Here is a 16,878-nt window from a genome sequence, read left to right on the forward strand (position 1 = left end):
GTCTTAGTGTAGTTAAAGTTACGCAACATATACTCCATCTTTGTTCTACTTATTTTAAATTTTTTTTATTCTAAAATTGATCTCCATAACTCTAACTTGACGTTGATCATTGTTTTTGTTTCATATATCAAAACAATATCATCAGTAAAAAACATACGCTAAGGAATCTCATCACAAATGTTTCTAGTTAAAATCATTCATGATAAACGTAAACAAATAAGGGCTTAAAGTTGATTTCCTTGATGTAACCCACTTGTAATTGAGAATTCACTATCTTGATCCCTATAGTTCTTACACTAGTCACCACATTATTGTAAATATATTTAGTTATATATCCACATATTTTACTTGAAAGCACTTCTCTTCTCTAGTACTTGTTAGATTAACTCTCTAGGATTATATTGTAAGCGTTTTTTTATTTTTATTTTTAATTTTGTCAATAAAGGTGATATGGAGATCCTTATTGCAATCTCTAAATATTTTTATGAGTCTCCTAAGTAAATAAATAGCTTTTGTCATGGATTTTCCTAGCATAAAATCAAATTTGTTCTCTATAATAGTAGTTTCTTATCTTAGGTGGGTTTCAATAGTTCTCTCCCATGATTTTGTAGTATGACTCATTAGCTTTATACCTCTATAGTTATTGTAGCTTTGAATATAACATTTATTTTTGTAAATCAGAACCACAATGTTTATCCTTCATTCATATGTAAATCAGAACCACAATGCTTCTCTTCCATTCATCTGACATTTTTCTTGTGTTTATAATCTTATTAAACGGTTCGGTTAACCAAAATAAACCATTGATTCCTAAGCTCTTCTACACTTTTATTGGGATATCATTTGGGCTTTGTGCCTTGCCTACTTTCATTCTCCTTAAAATTTTTTTACTTCAGATACCCTGATTTTTCGTACTCTACAGTGGCAGGATGACAAGTCACCTTCAAATTATTTTTAAAAGCCCTTTTATATCCCTAACTTAAATAACTTATGGAAATAAGACAAGGAACCATTAAATGAAGGTGTCATTTAGACATTCCCTTTGTTAAAATCATTTTGAATTGTTTAATTTTCTAACCGTAATGAAGTTATTACCTTCCTTTGATTGCCCCTTATTTTATTCTAAAAAGGTCTTGACACAATATTTAATAAATGTATAAAAATGGGTTTTCGAAAAATTGAAAGTTACGTAATGCATCTTTAATGCAGTTTTATGTGAAATTATAAGATTTACTCTCATTGAAAAAATGTCTTCTATATTAAAAAGGTAAAAAGGTAAAGTTGCAACACTAATGCTCCAAAACGAAGCAACAACTAGCACACTAGAACAACAAAGACTAAACTTCTTATGTGCCCTAGATTGTAATCTTGTTGTAACCAACTTACAATTACTAAAATTTGGAATGAACCTTTATGTAAATATATATAATGCATTTCACATTCAGAACTTACAAAAACCATTATCCATATATCTAATGCATTTAACAGCAATTTCATGTTTAATGAACTATGCATGTTAAACATATGATATGTGGCCAGGCCTTTAGTTATTGATGTAGCATTTATCTTTATCTCTCTCTCCACACATACTGAGTAAATTTTCATATGATTCTCATGTATATCTATATATACAAATTGTTATAAGAAAAGTACATAAAGTTCTCTTTGATCGCTTGTAAGAGACTATCCTAATATCTTTAAAATGACATCTCTTTTGAGGCCCATATTTTGTAAACATATTGTCCACTTCATCATCTATGTATCCACATGTGGAGCTATAAGCTTCATGCATTGCTTGAAATTTTAATTTTAATAACTTTGACTTAACCTTTGAAAATATACTAAAGAGGGACTTGAATCATGACACATGGCTAACCGCTAATCCAATGAGTTTATTTGACTAAACAAAGTCTTCAATCTTCACCTCATAAAAGATGGACTGCTTTTCGTGACAGGCCATGAAAACAATTTTTCTTGGTTTTTTGAAATTTCAAGGATACTTAATTATAACTAGTAGCACTAACACAAAAAAGGCAAGGAAAAAAAAGGGCTTGTTGCCAAATTAGCAACATGTCCTACTTGATATCTACCATGTGTTCCGTTTGGCTTTTAAATTTGGTGTACAAGTAGGCCTATTATTAGCTATCTATGCGTTAAATTTTAATCTAATTTAAATTTTTATACGAATAGAAAAAATGTTAAAATATTCTTTAAATTGTATAAGAAATCTATTAGGTGAATTTTAATATTTAATTAGAAAATTTCTTGCAAGCAAGGTTGGTGAAATAAAAAAGTTGTAATGACGCAATATTTAATGTATGTATAAAAATAAATTATCTAAAAATTAAAAGTTATGTAATGCATATTTAATGCAGTTTTATGTGAAATTATAAGATTTACTCTCATTGGAAAAAAATTATGTTATATTAAAAAGATAAAAAAACATTAACACTCCATAACCAAGCTACAGCTAGCAAGCCGGAACAACAAAGATAGGATCCCATATCTACATTGTATCCTCGTTGGTGTTATCAAGATGGTTCCACTAATCAGCCATGGACCAAGAAAGAAAACCAAAGGGTTAAAAACATCATATCATCCATCCATATCGGTATCAGTCGCACAATACTAATACTGGTTTGGATTGGCCATATCAGACAGATTCCAATCAGAAACTATTTTCTAATCATATTGACCGGTATGTTTCGGTGCCATGTCGTATCAATAATCATCATTGATACTAATACCACAATCCATCAGCTGAACCTTTTTCGGTTTTCAGAGATGGGGAGGTTCGATTCGGCATTAGCAACCAAATATAGAAGAAAGTCATACACGATAAAGGTAGATATGTTTGACATTCAATTCAATTCTTAACCCCAAGAGAAAAGACACCACACTATCTTGAACTGGAATTCCAAAAACACACTACAACAAGAAAATAAAAAAAAATAAAAAAAAATAAAAAAGGTATTTCCGGTTTGCGTTAATTTGGTTCAGGACTAAGAGCCAACCGGAAGGACCAGACCCGACCATTTTTCTCCCAAATTTTCCCGCCTTCCCCTACACATGATGAGCCATGGAAGCCAATACAGAGGAAGCAGAGGTGTTCTTGTGGTTGTGCATCCATATCTTGAAATTCTGCCTGGACACCCCGATTTCATTGCAGAAACGATCAATTTCATCAATTCTGTTTTTCACCATCTTCCACTCCAGATCTTCAGCAAAAACACGCATTCTCTCTTTCTGCTCGTTGTTGAACGTTGTCCTTGCCTTCCTCCCATCCAAATCTTCCACCACCTCCCCCGCAGTAAGATTCTCCACATTCACCGCAGGTGCCACCGTATTCTGTGGCGCCAATGCCACAATCACCGCTGTTGCCGTCTGCTCATCCTGCAGCTTCTGCTGCTGTCCTATCTCGCCGTCATCAGATTGCACCGCCGCCGCCTCACCGGTGGCACCTCCTGCTCTTCTCTCTGTTGGTTGTCGTTGCCTTCGTCTACAAAGCCAATGACTGGAATTTTTCGATGAAAGTTGCGGTGGCAGCCGCATACATCGCAAAGTAGACAGTCCGGCATGTTCTCGCTCTGCAAGTACTCGCCACACCCATCCGTTGCGGTCGTTCCTAGCTTGACGGCGTGATTTTTCAGGCACTCGCTGTAGAAAAACCACTCCACTAGTGAGATTTTTCCTCTCCCCTCCATTCCTGAATCTCGATCACTCTTTGAAAGCTTTTCAATCTTCTCTTTGTAGATACAATGGAGGATATGTGTGTGGTGTATGAGAAGCCTGAAGTCGATCATTACTTAAAGCTTGTTTTTTGATAAGTGAGATGGTCTGGTGATATTCTTATGAGTGGACCTGGCTCTTGTGCATCCGGGCTGCATGTGCAGCGCAGACTCAAGGCAGTGCGCTTTGACCGCCTTACCCTTACCCAAGTGCCTTGTCCGAGCAGGGATAAGGCGGTCAAAGTGCAGCGCCTTGAGTCTGGCGCTGCACAGAGTTGGTGGATTAAATTTTGCTGTTACACTTGTAGCAAGAATGTTCCTACTACAATGCTTGCAGTCGGGGAACTAGGATCTTAAAGGGCATTTTAGAAAATACCAAAACCTCATAGGGTACTTATAACCCAAAGGGGAAGTGAATTCTTCCATTTCCTTGGTTGCCAGCCTTGTAACAGGAACATTTCTACTACAAGTGTGGCAACAAAATTTTTTCGGACATTGAAATTAACGAGAGCTCTCTTCCTTTTTGGTACAAAATTATTAACGAGGGCTTTCAAGACCTTACCATATTTATAGACTTATAATTAATATGTTTAGTTGTTTTACCTTATAGAACTTAAACAATATTAAGGTGAATCAAAGGGGTCCAATCAATTCGTTCCATCATCTATCAATGCTCTCTAGCTAACATCATCCGATCGCGATTTCCCTGGTGTATAATTTTGTCTTAAGGTTATATGTGTATTTGTATATGTTTCGTTATAAGTTTGTAGCAAAAAAGGTTTTCTTATATGTATCTAAGAAGGGCCAGGATGAGTGGGCAGAACCATATTTTCCATTGTTAGTGAAGCAGTTCCCATCTCACCATGAACGTAAACAATCTTGCTGAACTATGTAAATCTTTGCATTATATGATTATTTGTTTGCAATTTCAATTCATTTTTTGCTTCATTTTAGGTTTTCGTTTCTACAACATTAACCACGTCTTCTATTTTTGCAATAAAATATGCAACAAACAGCTCTATGAGTATATCAACCCCACTGGGTAAACGAGTTGGGTTCATATTTGAACATACGAGAATGGGTTCCAACCAACCAGATGGCATCCACTATGTGGAACCCATTCTCGTAAGTTATGTATGAGGATAGGAGCCCGCCTCTGAGTAAACAAGCATTGGCTGATTCTCCATCGATCCCTTTCACAAAATGAAATATGTCACAACTCTCAGTCCCCTGCTCTTCGGATTGTCAGAAGTCAAAAGTTTGTCCAGTGACCATGACAACAAAATGGGACCCCGGAGATTCAAAAACATGGAATCGGGGATTAAATCTTTTCCTATCGATTCCGATTGAGACTGGAATTTGTCTGAATCAGTCTCAAAGAACGATAGAATCAATCCTCAAATCTGAAAACTCAATGATTCTAGAGAATTAACCAAGAATTAATCTGCGTTGTCAAATTGACTGGAATTAAGATCGATCACGACTGATTCCAATCTGAATTCACAATTGAACCAATCCGATTCTGATTCTTTAAACGGTGCAGGAACCCACCACCTGTAGGAGCCCAGGAGGAATGGGCTTTGCCTCATATATTGCAGCTGGGGGTAAGAAACCAAACCTCTTGCGCAACTAAAAAGTTGTGGAACGTTTTGAAGGAAAAGGCTGCTTTCCTCCTGTGAAGGGAGTAGTCTTAATGAATCCATCCATCTCTTTCTCTCTCTCTACATTATCAGGCAGGCATTAGGATTCTCATCACTAAACATCGTAAACACTTGACACTGATCCCATTCACCAAACATCAATGGATTAGAACCCTTCTTTGGAGAGTCTCCCTTCCCTGAAAAGTTTCCTCCATTGGAACCATCGTTGTCCCCAACAATCTCAACTCTCTTCCCTGTTTTCTTTCTAAGCTTTTTCAGGACCTTCTTGGTATTCATGCGACCCGTCACAGTAACCTTCTGTTTTGGCATATCCGTTGTAAACTTCTCCACGCCTGAACATTAGTTTCATTTCACATTTTAGGGAAAAGCAAACCCATTCTTATATTAAGATTAAACTTGAGAGGGAGAGAGAGAGAGAGATGTTTAACATTAATGGGTACCTTTGATTTTGGAGATGGTTTTAGCTACTGCTCTCTCGCATGCTTTACAGTGCATGGAGATTCTGAGCTCCATCACAATTGTCTGTCATGGATAACTGTTAGATGTAATAAGATAAATAGAGCGAAAAGTGAAAACCAGAAATCCCCCGAGGATTGGGATTGGGGAAAGAGTTTAAGAAAACGATTTACCTTGTCTTGGCCGTCTCTCTCATTAGCCATTAAAACTCATTTAAACTAAAAATGCATATGCAGGTTTTATCTTTTGACCAATTTCAGACAGAAATCGAAGACCCCTCACCCTATCAATGGAGATCACAACACAGACAACAATTTAGTAGATTGATGATATGGGTTAAAAAACGGATTATGAACAAACAACCTATGTTGGGAGGAAATAACAGATTGTAGGCCAAATATACTCTTTCCTCAACCAAACCAACTTTTCATATTCCTGTTTCTTAACCGTCATTAGGAATTCGTCATTCTCAACTGTTACTGATCCATGTCATTACATTATAGCAAAATTTTATAAAATTGGGAGTCCAAATCCTCTGCTCGTACGTCTTCTCTTGACATGTGTATCGTGAATTCAACTGTTATCAAATTTTATCGAAACTGAAAGGAAGTTTGAACTTCCTCCTCTTCAACCTTTTTTTTTTTTTGTATTTCCCCCTTTTTCAACCAATCTCTCTGTCTCTCTGATTCTGGGTGTTGGGTGTAAATGGAATCGCAATCTCGCTCTGCGCGTGGGTATAAATCGGAGCGCAATTGCTGCTAGTGTCGCTGTGAGTTCAGAGCATATCAAAAGGAACTTCTCCTTCATCATCCACTACTCAGTTTCTCTAAAATTTTGGATGATCGGATTGCTGGGTGGGCTGGATTATTTGAAATCTGAATGAATGCCCACTCTACTTAATCTAAGTTCTAAGCCTCTCCCTGTCTCTGTGGTGTTGGCTGTAAGAGTTCTGAGTCTGAGATGTCGACTGAAGGGTAGAAATGTTAATTTTTACTGTGCCATTTTTTTCAATTTTGGGTGTTTTACTTGAACTGAGAATTTTATTGAGCGTATTATTGGAAGCTTAAGTTTCTAATTCCAAATCTTCGTATGGCCTCTAATCCATCTTCCCTGCCTTCACAACTACATCCATTTGGCAAGTTGTGTGCCAAATTTGATGTATTCTTATAGTTTCTGCTTGTTCTAGATGATGTATCCCACACACACCCCCCCCCTTTCTCCTCAATTCATTAGTTTATTCATTAGCTATTTTTTAAAAAAAACCCCCAAAAACACACCAAAAAAACAAAACATACCCCCCCAACCTCAAATTTACTCTAATATCTCACTTTTTCTTTTGTTGGTCCCGATCTACCTTTTAATAACATATGATTTAAAAAAAAGTTATGATGACACTTTGTTTCAGTTTATCACATTTGTTCGATTAGTGTTATGATATAATTATAATGAACCAACACACAAAGAGTTTGAAATCCACATATTTTTTCACTACTAAAAGTATTGCTGAAATAATCTTTGATCACAGTGGGTGCTTGTTGTTCACTGAGTTGTCCACACCTGTCCTTCTCCCCTGTCTTTGCCATTACAGACTGCCACTCCGGCGCAAATTAATAGCTCTAGTTTCTACAAAAGGACTCACATTTTTTTCACTCCACCATCACAATGAGGGCATACCTAATAACACTTATCGGCCTTCTTCTCTAATGAGAATCACTTCTAGGGGAGTGGAGGCTCTCTACAAGTATTTTCACATCTATAAAATGTCGGGAGACTGAGAAAAACTAGTCATCAGCATCACATCGTATGGAGTAGAAGAAAATCAAACCAGAGCATCAACATCCCTTATTTCGTAATCTCATTACGAGGATTCATTATGTTGTTTTGTCAATTCCAAGAATCGGAAGTAAAGTTTCTGTGAAGCCACCCCATTTGAATAATCTCCTCTGCTTTGTCTTCACACAAGTTGAACTTGGCGCCTTCCACTGGGGAATTCAAATAATCTTTGAGACTTGAAGGAACTAGTAGCCATACCAACGAAGAAACAATTATCTCTTGAAGTTTCATAGGTGTCCACCCAAAGAGCATGGGTGTGGATTTCAGTAGAAATTATCTTGGCTATAGTAGTAACAAAGCATTTTTAGAATTATCCATTTACGAAAAAACACAAACCCTCTATGCACAATTCCTTTTTTGACCAAATATCTCGTATCAATCTAGCTCTTTTCTCTCTTACTAATGATCTCAATTCAAATACAATTTCATTAGTATACTCCAATATCTCACTTTCTTTTGTTGCTCGACCTACCAATTCTATCACCATATGGTCTACAAAAAAAAAATCTATATTATGGTATAATCACAACACATAAAGAGAGTAAATTCAGAATCTAATATATGAAATAATACAATTTCATTAGTATACTCCAATATCTCACTTTCTTTTGTTGCTCGACCTACCAATTCTATTAACATATGATGTTCTGAAATCCATATTACGGTATAATTCTATTGAAACAACACATAAAGAGAGTAAATTCAGAAGGTAATATATGAATTCCTTGTGTTTTCACCAAAAAGGTATTGCTCCATCAAGGTTTACATCAGGATGTGTTGTATGATTGTCATTCGAATTATGAGTATAATCTGTTCCATCACAAACACCACATGATACGAATTTATGAACTAATAGTTAGAACATGCCGTCTAACGGGAAGCTCAACATCTGGGTTCGGGCATGTAGTCCGGAACTAGTTCATGGTTTATAACCCCAACTAAGGGTGTCAAAATTATCGATCGTTTACGATCGAACCGAACTGCACCATAGAAAAATGATCCGGTTTGGATTTTATAGGTTCTTTTCCCGGTTCGGTTTTTATTTGCACCGCAAAACCGTGGTTCTAAACTGAATAGAAACCGATACCTCTTACTCAAATACTAGTTCATGCATCAATTGGATTAATCCTTAAAAAAAAAAAAGGATTAATTAATAACATAATAATTAATTTAATAAACATAATTATTGCATCATACTTGAAACATAAAATAAGTAAAATGTCTTGGGTTAACTATATATTATATTGTTCAAATATGAATTGAAAATGTTGGATGGTGTTAGAATGGATTAACAAAACCCTACTTTCTAATAGAAGAAATAGTTTGTTTATCATGTGAGTGGAGAAGAAAAAAAATGAAAAAAACAAAGAATATGAAATAAAAAGGACATATGAAGATGAGCAAATTTTTTTTTTTATTTTTTATCACATAGGAATGAGAAATATGATGAGTGAGGGAGATCAGGAGAGAATGGAGAAACACGGGAATACAATGTCTTGAAAATCGAGTTTGTTTTCATTACTGTTTCCCAAAATCGATACTACACAAACCGCATGTAAATCGATTGTGAATCGAATAATGAAAACCGAATAAAAATCGAATCTTATGCAAAATGATTATGATTTTGACTGATTCCTATCCTATTCAATTTTGATTTCACCTTACCAAAATTTAAACAGCACCACAATCAAATCGAATAACCAGAACCACACCGTTTGACACCCCTAACCCCAACTCAAATAAATATGTCAGGATTATCCTTCTGAACCAACCAAGCCCATCCAATGCCCGATTATCTTACTTTTAATTCTACCAAATGTTGAGAATGGTTCCTGGATGGCATATGCATTATTGAATCTATGAACGACACAAATTACCACGTGACATGTCATGTTTATGGACTCAAATTTTTAGGTAGATAGACCCCAAGGTAAGGGAGTCAATCCGTCGGTTCAGTCCAGTTTTAGTCAGAATGAATCGTTTACTAGGCCAAGCCGAAACAAAATTGTTAAGCAATGTTTCGGTTTAAACTTCTGTCCGTTTGGTCCGATTGCTTGTCAGTTTCTGTTATCGATTTGTGATCGGGATACCATAGGGTTTGGTCTGGGTCTATTTTGACTTTGCATGTATACATAAGGGCATTAATGAAAAAATCTTGGATTTTTGTTTTGTTTTTTTTCTTTCCTAGTTTCTTATTGGGTTACTATTGGCCCGGTCTCGATTTTTATCAGGTTTGATCTGGATTTTTGTTTCGGTCAGTCCTATTTGATTTCAGTTTATACAGTTCCATAAAATCCCACCTGAAATCAAAGTGCGCTAAGGGTTCAGTCTGATTTGGGCTGAGTCGATCAATTTCAGTCGATCCAACCAATTTGGGTTGATTTTTTTTTTTTTTTGGAGACAGGAGGGGTATCCGACTTTAGGCCGACTAAATCCCTCCTGGGTTCGTCCATGAACCCCGCACCACGCACGAACCAGGAGCTTCTGGGCCCTAGTGAGGCTTAGGCGGGCGGCCCCAAGAAATTATGCAGCGGCGAAGGTTTGATCACGAGACCTCGCTTCCTGAGGTAGAGTCTCATGTCCCCTCCAAACCAACAGCGCTAATCCCTTGGGGTTAATTTGGGTTGAATTTTGATACTCTTACCCCATGATCCCCCATTCACATGTCAAGTTTAAACAAATAAAGTTGGCCAAGTGGTAACATATATCTTTAAAAACCAATGAAAAAATGAAAGTCATTGAAGAGAATGGATGGTAAAAAATACAAGGGTATATATATGCCAACCACGGATTCTTTTTTTAACTAAAAACTTTAGCACCCAAAAACACCGAAAAGACACTCTGCCCGGGCTGCATGTGCAGCGCCGGACTGAGTGAGGCTTGAAAAGACCACCTCATCCCTGTTTGGGCAAGGCGCTCGGGCAGGAATGAGGCGGTCTTTTCACGCCTCACTCTGTCCAGCACTGCATGTGCAGCCCAGGGAGAGTGCTGCTGGACAGGAACCAAGTCCATTCAAAATTGTGTACATTGGATAAAAATAATTTTGAAAATTACCTTTTTAGGGGTATGAATTTGAAGATGAACAAAATTGTGTACATTGGATAAAAATAATTTTGAAAATTACCTTTTTATCTTCTAAAATACCTTTACCTTAGTCATTGACCATGCTTCCCTACTTTGAAAGTAGTTGGGGTATGAATTTGAAGATGAACAAAATCTAGACTAAAAAAATAATGGACCTGAACTGTTGTAAAGAAAACATATTGATCTGATTGTCTTTAAACTCTGCTCTGCAACTCTATCAACTCACAAGGAGACAGAGAACTCCCTATTGCAAAGCTTCCAAATATCTCTGTTCGCCTTCAAATATTCGCCAATTTATTTCTGACCAAATTGACCATAAAATTGTATACTGAACAGTCTTCCAACAAAAGGTTCTGTTTCAGTAAATAACTGCAAAAGTGCATGCCAAGATAGGACCATAACCTTCCAATTCATTTGGCTAGCACCACTGAGCTGAAAACAAATGCAACCCTTTACTCATTGTTCAAATTTGGAGAAGCAGCTACACCGGCAAGGAGGTATAGAAAAATGTTGTAATTCTGGGGAAAATGTTCTTGCCATGCAATGATCTGGAAGGCTTGGTGTTACACTTTCTACTTCTCAATCTCGCAGAATAATGATTTGATAGGCTGATTGTAAGATTTCATGATTCCTCTAACAGGTTACTTGTAAAATTTGGTGGCATATCTCAAAGCATGAGCCCTTTTAGAAGTTTCCTAGGCTCTTCAGATTTTTCATCTGCTGCTCAGTCAGTTTCCTTTCTGATCATGAACACTGATCACTAAGAGAGGTTTGTTTCTCTTTGAGCTGGAGGGTACTAGAAAAGGAACCTACCCAAAGGAAAAGCTAATGTTTGCCATTGGTGTGCATTGAACATGCGAACAAGCTTAGCTACATTTTTCTGTTCATCATTTCTATCAGTAGCAGATACATACATCAGCAAGAAGCAGACTTTAAACCCACGGATTAAAGAGATCGAGGCCAATTGGTCATATTGGCTCTATCCATAGACAGGGCCTCTTTAGCTGTATACACTATTAAGAAAATAACGCCCATAAGTGGCGATTTGTAGAAGAAAACGAAAAATAGAGAAGACACATATATAACACATAACACCAAAGATTTACGTGGTTCACCCCCAAGGTGGGAAGCTAAAGGCCGAGCAACGGAACAGATTTTACTATTTTGAAATGTTACAAAACCTCTCTTATGGCCCTCCCAGAGAAAAGAACATTATATAGAGAAGCCCTGACCCTCAAAGTACAGAATTGCCCCTAGAGTCCAAAAATGACCAACTAGTCAAGATACCAAAACATATCGATTCGAAGGTCTCGACGAGCTCTACATAACTCACCGCCTCCGGCAATGAAGTATCCACTTTTTAGGCCATCTGAGATCATTGAGGCCAAAATGGCCCTCCGAAGATCCTCAACCACTTTTTTGAACGAAATCAGGCTTCACCAATAACATACACTACCATATTTAGAGTGTTTTACATGGTAGGTAAAGGCCAGTACCATAAATGTATAAGCCTTATAGTGTATTACAACTTACAAGACACTACGCATTACAACTCACATATACACATTACTATACTACAACTTGCACTAACAACCTCAATTTCAAGTACAGTTTCATTAATTAGTTTATTCCAATACCTCTCTTTCTTTTGTTTCTGGACATATCTTTTCTAATAACACATGATTTTTAAAAAGTATGATCATCATTGTTTCAGTCTATTACATTTTGAGTTATCTGTCACGTTAGTGTTACAATATAATTATGATAAAACCAGCAAGGAACAGATTTTGAAATCTTTTTTCACTAAAGTAGTATTGCTAGAAGGAATCAAACATTCATTGCTCTCTATTATTTTTCAAATATTCTCACCCAATAGAATATTGAATAAACATTTTAAGTTGCAGAAAGCCCGGCCACCAAGAAGTACAGTAGATTCCTACACGATTAAAGGAACCAAGAAAGTTGTAAGAGATAAGAAACAACACTTCTTTCAATGTTCTTTAGGGACAGTAAATTCTCTTTCTTATGCGCCCCTCGGATTCGTTGAAGTCCCCTTATGTCTCCAATGCAAAGAATATCAAAACGGATAGTAGAAGCCATTGTGAGGTTTGATGTCCGCTAGTATTATCGCCCTGAGGAGTTGATCGGAGGCTGCAGACAGTTCCATGGCGCCAAGGAGGTCTTTCTTTACGATCACTATGATGTGTAGAGCACCGACACCGTCAAGGGTAAGTGTACCGTCCACCGCTTCAAGACCTAAACTAAGTTGGTAGATGTTCGCTACTATCTCCTCCATTTAGATTATCCAACAACTGTGAATCAATAGAAGCATCAACTTCCATATTTTATCTCGTAATTTCACTATGAGAATTCATTATGTTGTGTGATGTGCACATCGTTATCAATTACAGGAATAAGTAAAGGTTGAAATTTTGAGCCCTTGCCACTGAGAGTTTGAACAAAACTTGTTGAACGTGGGTGTGGATTTCAACATCGAGCATCTTTACTATAGGAATAACAAATCATTTTTAGAATCATCCATGTATAAAAAAAACAGAAGTCCTCTTTATGCACAAATCTCCGCTTACCAAAATATCACATATCTCCTCATGCCTATACATTTAATCTTGACTCCCACTTCAATTACAATTTTTAGTATACTCCAATATCTCATTTTCTTTTGTTGCTCGGCTTACTAATTCTAGTAACATATGATGATATCTGAAATCTATACGATCAACTCTGTTTCAATTTTTCACATTTTGAATTCTGTCATGCTATGAAACAATTTTATTGAACCAACATATTTGTTTTTTTTTGGTAAATATTGAACCAACATATAAAGAGAGTAAATTCAGAATGTAATATGGTGATATCTGAAATCTATACGATCAACTCTGTTTCAATTTTTCACATTTTGAATTTTGTCATGCTATGATACAATTTTATTGAACCAACATATTTGTTTTTTTTTGGTAAATATTGAACCAACATATAAAGAGAGTAAATTCAGAATGTAATATGTGAAGTTTTTTTTTCTTCATCAAAAAGGAATTGCCCTTCCGTGGAGGTTTACATGAGGATGTGTTAGTGTGCTAGTCATCAGAATTAGGAGTATCATCCGCTTCATCACCAACATTCACATGATAAATTTATGAGTTATTAGTTGGAACATGCCATTGAAGTGGAAGTTCAACATCAAACCATGAAAGGTTTGGGTTCAGGCATGGTTTTAAGCCCTTTAAACAGAGCTCAAACCCACCTAAACGTGCCAAGGCCCACCTTATTATCCTTCTTAACCACCCAAACCCATCCAATGCTATTCTCTTATTTTTACTCAAACTATAATGACTTAAATGTTTAGTGCGATTCTGGATGGCATGTTATGGACTGTATTGACTCAAATTTTAGGTAGATAGACCCTCAGTAAGGAAGTTAATCGGTCGGTGTAGTCCGGTTTCAGTCACCTACTAGACAAATTCGAAACCAAACTATTAAGAAACTTTTCCGGTTTTAGTTTCGGTCTATTTTGGTCTAATTGTAATCAGGATACTATAGGGTTCGGTCTAGACCGATTTCGGGTTTACATGTATACATAAGGGCATTAATGGAAAATTCTTGTTTTTTTTTTGGGGGGTGGGGGGGTGGGGGGAAGGAGGGGTTCAATTTCTTATCGGGTTAGAATCAGCTTGGTCTCAGTTTTTATTAGGCTCAGTCCGATTTTCAGTTTTGGTCAGCCCTGTTTATTTTGATTTCTACGGTTCCATAGAACCCCAACCTGAAATCAGGGTTCAGTTTGGTCCAGTCCAGGCTGAACTAATTGTTTTTGATTGATTCGATCGCCTAATTTTGATAGCCTTACCCAAAGATCTTCCATTCACATGCCAAGTTCCAAGGCAAATAGAGTAGGGTAAGTTGTAGCATAAAGCTTTGAAAACCAACATAAAAATGAAACTCATTAAAGATAAATGGAGGATTGCCAAAGATTACAAGGAAACTATGCCAATGACACAAGGGTTCTAAAACTTTGCCATCCAAAAACCAGGGCACTAAAAAATTAATACGATTGAGTAAAAAGTCTTTTTGAAAATTACGTTTCAGGTTGTGTCAAACCTTTGTCTTTAGTCATTGATGATGCTTCCCTACTTTGAAAGTAGTCCGGGAATGAATTTAAAGATTAACAAAATAATTGAGGGGAGAAGATGGACATGCACGCAATTAGCGGGACACACCAATGGGAGCGCAGGACTAAGGAAGGCATGGGTGTTACTTCAAGGAGGGGAGGAGAGGTGCAGGCACAAGGTTGTGCACCGCCCGCGTGTTCATCCTTTTTTTAATATTTAATTACATATATCTCACATCTTCTTTTTTTTTTTTGGGTAGAAAAGAGGGCTATTCATTAGGGATGTAAATAGATATTCGTAAATTCGTATTCGATCCACGTTCGTATCCGTTTAGGAGAATCCGAATCCGTCCGAAATTAATCGGATACGAATATGATAATCTCCCTATCTGACCGATTATTATCTGATTCGTTTAGCAGTCCAACAGTAATAAAATATATGAAATATAACTCTGTGTTTGTCTATCCTTTTAAATTACCTTATTGGATTTTGTTATCTTATTTTTATAAATTTATAAGTTAAGATAATGTAATTCTTTTTCTAGATTTGCTATTGGTTTAGATATATTGTTTTATGTAATGTGATGCATGGAATTTCATATCTATTAAAAAATCAAAAGCAAAAAACGTAAGAGAATAAAAGACTAAGAAGAGTAGAAGAAAGGGTAATTACTGAATTCTCAAGTCTCAACCCTAACCCTCATCATAAAAAAAGTAAATATGTCAACGGATAGTTGAAAAACGTATTCGATCCGTATTCATATCCATTTAGGAGAACTTGTATTCAAAAAATCACTATCCGAAAATAATCCGAATCCGTCCGAAAACCGATAGGATATTATCCGAATCCGTCCGAATATAATCGGATACGAATATGATAATGCTACTATCCGACCGAATTCGATCCGTTTACATCTCTACTATTCATTCATGCGAGCCCAACGCCAAACAAAGGAAAACAAAATACATAAGATAGATAGAGAGTATGATAAACACAAGGTATGGATATACGGTATCCAAAACCAAGGAGTGGAAATTGATCCGGTCTCACATGCCATTGACTGGATCATCCAGAGTAGGGGATGGATTATAACCATAGCCCTAGAGAAAAAGTTGTAGACACAGCCAAAGATAAGCGCATGCACATACGTGCCAATAGAGGGGGACCATTCATGCCGAACAGACCAAAAACACCAGACCTCCCATGCGTGCCGCTACGCTGCCACAGTCTACTTTCAAACAGACCTGCTAGAAAGACAAAGTTCTGCTGGATCGACGAGTGGAGCTTCGATAGATAGTTAAAAAACCATTTGGAACGTTGCCACAGCCTACTTTCGAACAGATCTTCAAGGATCTGCTGGATCGACGAGCGGAGATTCGTTCGGTGACAAGATAGGTATGGTTAAGGTAGAACAACGGCTAGAGTTTCTGAGTCGACGATAAACTCAGTGCCACCAGCACCTAGGTCAGCAACACCAGCAAACAGACAAACAAAGAAAACGGAAAAGACGGGGCGGTAATGAACCTTGAGAAAAGGGGTGGGTTCATCGTCATCGTCATTGGCATTGTCGGTATCATCACCGACGAGTCCAAGGATCATGATGAACGGAGCCAAAAAGGAGAAGAGAAGTAGTACACGCACAAACGGCGGAGGAGAGACACGCCCAAACGACGGATAAAAAAACACGCACAAATGGCGGAGAAGGGTTTCTGTCAAGCAAACTTTATTTCTAGGTAGAACAGAAACAAGCAAAACAGCAGCACGAGGTCAGGAGCGTGTATGCTCAGCTAGACAAAGTATCGAACACCTTATGTGCAAAAGTCGCAAGAAACTTCAACATATAGCACTTGAGCTTCCAACCCCTTAATTACCGAAGAAAACTAAAACTTGAATGCCTGAGACCCTGAAACGTCTTCCACAAGTCTTCATCGACTCTGGCCCTCAAATCCTTTTTCGATCTCTCGAACTTCAATGGTCCTTATTTTGTCTCAA

General features: G+C 37.0%; 2 protein-coding genes across 2 annotated transcripts; both read right to left on the reverse strand.

Annotated features, from left to right (window-relative positions):
• Positions 1–3,063: 3,063 nt before the first annotated feature.
• LOC122654911 (zinc-finger homeodomain protein 11-like) lies at positions 3,064–3,803 on the reverse strand. The gene is made up of 2 exons (XM_043849171.1): positions 3,598–3,803; positions 3,064–3,499 (listed from the first exon to the last, which is right to left on the reverse strand). Exons 1-2 carry the CDS (start codon positions 3,801–3,803, stop codon positions 3,064–3,066), a joined length of 642 nt encoding a protein of 213 aa, XP_043705106.1.
• A 1,599-nt stretch (positions 3,804–5,402) lies between these two features.
• Positions 5,403–5,921, reverse strand: LOC122653566 (heavy metal-associated isoprenylated plant protein 19-like). The gene is made up of 2 exons (XM_043847436.1): positions 5,830–5,921; positions 5,403–5,721 (listed from the first exon to the last, which is right to left on the reverse strand). Exons 1-2 carry the CDS (start codon positions 5,900–5,902, stop codon positions 5,450–5,452), a joined length of 345 nt encoding a protein of 114 aa, XP_043703371.1. The 5' UTR covers positions 5,903–5,921; the 3' UTR covers positions 5,403–5,449.
• Between the last annotated feature and the right edge of the window lie 10,957 nt (positions 5,922–16,878).

Source organism: Telopea speciosissima, chromosome 3, assembly GCF_018873765.1.
Source record: "Telopea speciosissima isolate NSW1024214 ecotype Mountain lineage chromosome 3, Tspe_v1, whole genome shotgun sequence".
Lineage (NCBI taxonomy): Eukaryota > Viridiplantae > Streptophyta > Magnoliopsida > Proteales > Proteaceae > Telopea > Telopea speciosissima.

Coding starts and splice junctions, on each gene's coding strand:
- LOC122654911 (XM_043849171.1), bottom strand. CDS start 3,803: ATGATCGACTTCAGGCTTCTCATACACCACACACATATCCTCCATTGT. Junction 3,500..3,597: donor GCAACGGATGGGTGTGGCGA/GTACTTGCAGAG, acceptor TTGGCTTTGTAG/ACGAAGGCAACGACAACCAA.
- LOC122653566 (XM_043847436.1), bottom strand. CDS start 5,902: ATGGAGCTCAGAATCTCCATGCACTGTAAAGCATGCGAGAGAGCAGTA. Junction 5,722..5,829: donor AACCATCTCCAAAATCAAAG/GTACCCATTAAT, acceptor ACTAATGTTCAG/GCGTGGAGAAGTTTACAACG.